This window comes from Prenolepis imparis, unplaced genomic scaffold, assembly GCF_030444845.1.
Source record: "Prenolepis imparis isolate NDT839.2.m4 unplaced genomic scaffold, iyPreImpa1.0 SCAF_597, whole genome shotgun sequence".
Classification (NCBI taxonomy): domain Eukaryota; kingdom Metazoa; phylum Arthropoda; class Insecta; order Hymenoptera; family Formicidae; genus Prenolepis; species Prenolepis imparis.
Window position 1 is genome coordinate 10,835 of NW_028141755.1, and position 5,655 is coordinate 16,489.

General features: G+C 30.8%; 1 protein-coding gene across 1 annotated transcript; it reads left to right on the forward strand.

Annotated features, from left to right (window-relative positions):
• The first annotated feature begins 615 nt into the window (after nucleotides 1–615).
• LOC145948703 (uncharacterized) lies at nucleotides 616–1,738 on the forward strand. Its single transcript, XM_083058311.1, has 3 exons — nucleotides 616–859; nucleotides 970–1,147; nucleotides 1,360–1,738. Exons 1-3 carry the CDS (start codon nucleotides 616–618, stop codon nucleotides 1,736–1,738), a joined length of 801 nt encoding a protein of 266 aa, XP_082914437.1.
• The last annotated feature ends 3,917 nt before the right edge of the window (nucleotides 1,739–5,655 follow it).

The window sequence follows — 5,655 nt, forward strand, 5'->3', positions numbered from 1 at the left end:
CACATATTTTAGACATAAAATAATTCTTAAGCCTTAAAGGCCATCGCACACGAATTTCTGTAACCGTAAGCATAAGAAGTAACGTAAGAATTATTTTATGTCTAAAATATGTGTATATATTTATATATATTACATATTAATATTCTTTAAAATTATTAAATATCAAATCATACATAAATCAGATATATGTATACACATGTCATGCAATGAACATAAATCGAGTAGAAGAATAGAGATGTGCCATAACCTTTTCAACCGGTTGAAATTCTAGCTCTTACTTTAGCTTATGGCCAACTTTATCATCATTTCTGTTGTGTTCTGGAATGCATAAAGCTAAAGCAATAATCTGATTGGTTCTCAGCTTATGTTTATGTCTTAAGTTTACGGTTACGGCAATTCGTGTGCGAAGGCCCTTAAGGGCCTGAGCACAAAGATTGTCGTAGTCGTTTCCGACAGTCGTAGACGTAAGTCGGAGACGTAAGTCAACGCACAATGATTTACGTAAACGTAGGCCGTACAGCAGTATACATGGCCGTATACCGTATGCCATTTCAAGTTGTATTATTTCAATTACAGTGATTATTTGAATAATATTTAGATTTTTTATTCAAAAAAATGAATGATCATCATTATATTTCAAGAGATCTAGGTACAGATAATTCTATTTTTTATCATGAAGACGTAGAATCTGCAAATGAAAATGTTATTATTGAAGAAACAGAAGGAGATGATTATCTTATAGAATTATATAGAGAACGAAGATATTTATATGATAAAAATGATAATAATTTTAAAAATAAACAAATGAAGGAAAATGCTTGGAGAGAAATTTCTACTATTATGCAACAGAGAAACTTAGGTTAGTAAACTTATTATAACAATATGTTTTGCAGCTATTATAATATAATAGTTATTTTTACACTTTTAAACTATAAATAATTAAATAAATATTTATTATAAATTTTATAGGTGAACATTATACGCCTGAATATTGTCAAGCAAGATGTACTTCTTTAAGGGATCAATATAGTCGTGAAAAAAGATATATTGAAAATGAATATAAAAGTGGTAATGCTCCTTCAAAACGCAAATTATTTGCGTTTTTTTCCCAATTATCTTTTCTTGATAATTTTATTAAGAGAAGAAAGTAAGTTACTTTAATATTATAAAATTAATAAAAATAATTATTTTAATTTAAAAATATTTTATTACTTTATTGTAAAATTGTTTTATTATTTTTCACAGTACTTTTACTAACATTAGATGTAACAAAAATGCTGTTCAATCTGAGCAAAATTCAAAAATTTCGAGTCATAAATTAAGTTATAACAAATTAAAAAATACTGATGATTCTACTAGTGGATCAGAGAATGAAAATACTATTATGCTACAAAGAAAAAATACTAGTGCATATGTAGATATTAGTGCATCTACATCTCAAAATCAGGACAACTTTATTCAACAAAACAATAATAAAAATTCTCAAGAAATAAATACTTCAAAATCTAAAAAACGTAAAATTGATCAGACAAAAAGCATTGACGATACATTTACAGATATTAGTAATACTATTATGAATTTTCTCGAAAATTCAAAAGAGAATACTACAGAAAATGCACAATCGCCTGATCAGTCATTTGCTGAATATGTTCGTTCACATTTAGAACATATTGCAGAACCTGAAAAAACAGCAAGAAAGAAGTTAATAATTGATGCACTCTCTACACCATTACATTAGATGTAACACCGAATATTACTTTTTATTTTATTTATAAAAGTGCTTTTTATTTTGTTTTGTTTTTTTTTATTTAAAGAGTTTATTTATAAAGAATTTTATTCATAAAAAAGTGCTTCTGTTTTTTTTATTTAAAGAGTTTATTTATAAAGAATTTTATTCATAAAAAAGTGCTTCTGTTTTTTTTATTTAAAGAGTTTATGCACTTAAAAACAATTATGTTTTTCATATTATTTAAAATTTTATAAATTATTAGAATGATAGAATTATTGAAAATTATTTTAATTGCACATTTATTTTATTTTATATTTATTGACCTAGTTTACACCCAGCCGTTCAATTCCGATTCACTCCGGAGAGAAGTGAAATTTCTTGGGTGTAAACGGCTTAATTTCGATCTACTTCAATCCTCTTTTCTCACGGACTAGTATAATCCAAGTGTAAACGTTCTATAAATCCAGTTCACTTCGGAATTAATGAATCGGGATTAGACGGCTGGGTGTAAACAAGGTCATTGTTAGAAAGTTCACAGTTTCTCAAGTTTATATGCTTGAGTAACAATATGACAAATTATTTTGTTAAAAATATTTAAATTTTCACTAAGAATTTAAACTTTTTTTAATATTACAAAACTCCCTAAAAGTATTTTTAAGTAACTTTCAATATATGTTTTATAATATAATTTTACATATGTATTTTGTGTTTTTGTTTTCAAATAATTGTATTGAATTACATATTAAATTTTTATATTAATAGTGACATTTTATTATAATATTAAAATAAAAAATAACATTATCTTTTAATTTTATACAGATCTGCCTTTCCAAAACATAGTATACATAAAAAAATATTGATTAAAAACTTATTTTATCACTTATATATTATGCTTGAGTAATTGTATTTAAAATTTAAAGAAAGATAATATCAGATGAGTAAAAAGATTTTTGAAAAATTTTAATTATTTTAGATAATTAGATAACCGATCAGAAAGCTTATTCACATGAAAGCATAACATGATACAATTAAAATTTTTAGATTTAAAATTGCATGATTAATTTATGTGGAAACTATGGCTTCTTAAATAAAATATATTATATAAAAAATCTTAATAAGTCTCTTAAAAATATTTCAAAGCTACGTTAAAGTTTTTGGTGAAATAATATTTTTTGAAATAACACAATTTTAATAAATATAATATATTATTAAATAATAAATAAATAAATGTGATCTGATGTTCTAGATGTCGGCAACTAGAGCCAAGCGCGAAAATTAATTTCTAATTTTTCGGAACAGTATCTCTTGGTTTGAGATCACTGAGTTCCATTTGATTAATTATCAATTAACCTCGTAATTCCAATGGAAAAATAGGCGAGAAAAATATAGGTCCGAAAAGTCGCTGAAGCGGGAATTGAACCCGCGTCTTTCGCTTTCCGGGCGACTGCTCTTACCATTAAGCTATTCAGACCCTTTCGATTCTATATTTTTCATTTGCCTTCTAAATTAGATGTTTTTGTAAATAACGCCATGTTTAGGCCCAGGCGTAAACTTAAGAAAATATATTTTTTATTTTAATCGGCTCTCAATATTAATAAATAATAAATAAATAAATGTGATCTGATGTTCTAGATGTCGGCAACTAGAGCCAAGCGCGAAAATTAATTTCTAATTTTTCGGAACAGTATCTCTTGGTTTGAGATCACTGAGTTCCATTTGATTAATTATCAATTAACCTCGTAATTCCAATGGAAAAATAGGCGAGAAAAATATAGGTCCGAAAAGTCGCATAATATATTATGTTTTACTCATGTAAAAATGGGAATAAATAACATAACATGGGAATAAAATAATATTTTATTTATTTTTATTACGAAGTTTTATCATATGTATATTCTCCATGTAAACCTCTTTTTATATATTCATATTGCCATTCTACTTCGCCTGCAGAAGTTACAAAATAATCACATAACATATCTCTTTGTATCAAGCCTGCACGAGCATTTGATATTATTGATTGTCTTTCCCTTGATGGTAACCATTGTACATATCCATCAATATTCTGTGAACGCTGGCTGTATGTTTTTTCCCCATTATTTTCTTCTTCCGTCATAATAAAATTATGTAGACAAACAGTGGCTGCCACTACCATATCTACTGTTTCAGGCTTCATACACAAAGCTTGATGAAATATATTCCATCTGTTACTGTATATTCCAAAAGCACTTTCCACTGTTTGTCGAGCTCTTGAAATTCTATAATTAAAAATTTGTTTTTTGTTTGATAAGTATTTGCCAGAATATGGCTTCATTATTCTGGTTGAAAGTTGAAAGGCATCATCTGCTATGAAAAACCCTGGCATATGAATATCACATCTTGGTAGAATGGCTCTATCTTCTGGCAAGTTAAGAGTATTATTTCTTAAACTGTTTCCTATTTCAGAGTCTGAAAAAATGCCTCCATCGCTATTTCTACCATAAGCTCCAATGTCAACTAAACTAATTCTATAATATATCTATAATCGGCAATTGCCATTAGTACAATGCTATTGTTACGTCCAGACTCAAGGAAGGAAGAGTCGAAAGGAAGGACGTAACTAAATTTATCTCGAACGACGGCAGACAATCCGTCTGTTCGACCTGAACGAACGTCTGGGCCCAAATAGGTCAACGGCCGCAAGGGTCGCTCTTACTCTATTTAAAGGGCCGTTCGCTCGGTGGTCCCTTTTCGGCAAGAGAATTTAATCTCTTTTGCGCAGGATGGGACCTTGTGCGATCTTGGTTTACGGGAATGAGTGGGAACGGGTTATAAATTAAAGAGTATTAGACTTCATATTAAAACAATTAATTTATTTTACTCTTAAAGAACGAGAAAAGAAGAATTAAATTCATAAGAATCATATTATACTTATACATTATTATTATTATTATTTATTCTAATTGTGTACTTCTCTTAGTCGAGAAAAAAAGAAAAGAAATAGATGCTCGTGTGTATGAGTGAGTGATTGTGTATAAATCGCGGGTGATACATAGATACGGAGGTCTTCAATCGGGGCAGAAAGGAGAAAGAGTTATTGTTTAAATTTTAGGGTCCCGATTGGTGGTTACAATAATTTAAACGATAATAGATATATAAAAATAGTGTCCATGTGTGTGCGTGTGAGAGAGAATGCTAGTTTATGAGAGTTCGGTAATTTCGACGGTGGAAGGGAAAAGGAAGGCGCGGAGGATATCGACGAGGAATCCGATAGGGTTGGGATGGATAGGGGTAAACATAGGGATGAGGGCGCCGGGGAGACTTTCCGCTACAATTCTCATGAACTGCTCTTCATCGGGATCGTCTGGCCCGCAGGTGTAAACACCTTCTGGGAGTGGGAGCTCTAGTATAGGGAAATTAGAAAGGAGCCATCTATAACATTCATCTTCGTGTTGGAATGGAATTTGCCCGATGTGTCTCCTTAAAAAGGAGTAGGCCTCGTTATAAATGAAGGGGATTTCTACTACCTCTTGACAAGTGCAACCTTCGTCACACTCTATATTAAGTGGAGAGGGGGAGGGAGAATGATTGAGACAAGGAGAGGGAGGGTGGTTCTGAGGTGCAGAAGATGGAATGTGCGATGGCTCTGGAGAGGAAATCAGAGGGTCAAGGGGAGTGTCAGGGTTCCTATTTCTGCTGTGTTTATTTATTATATGAATGTGTTCTGTAATTAAGCGCTCTAATAATTCCTGGATTGGACTATCGTCCGGAAATGAATCGGCCGTAGCCCGAGCCACTTCTCAGGCGTCGATTCCGACGATTTCGCGCATGCTTTGTTCCAGCTCTCGAAGTCCGCTTTCTTAAGTCGTCCACTAAGAATGACGAACGATAAGAAAAATCGATCGAGGCGATGGAGTGCAATTTCGAAATAATTCTTGGAATACTATTCT

Coding starts and splice junctions, on each gene's coding strand:
- LOC145948703 (XM_083058311.1), top strand. CDS start 616: ATGAATGATCATCATTATATTTCAAGAGATCTAGGTACAGATAATTCT. Junction 860..969: donor TATGCAACAGAGAAACTTAG/GTTAGTAAACTT, acceptor TAAATTTTATAG/GTGAACATTATACGCCTGAA. Junction 1,148..1,359: donor AATTTTATTAAGAGAAGAAA/GTAAGTTACTTT, acceptor TGATTCTACTAG/TGGATCAGAGAATGAAAATA.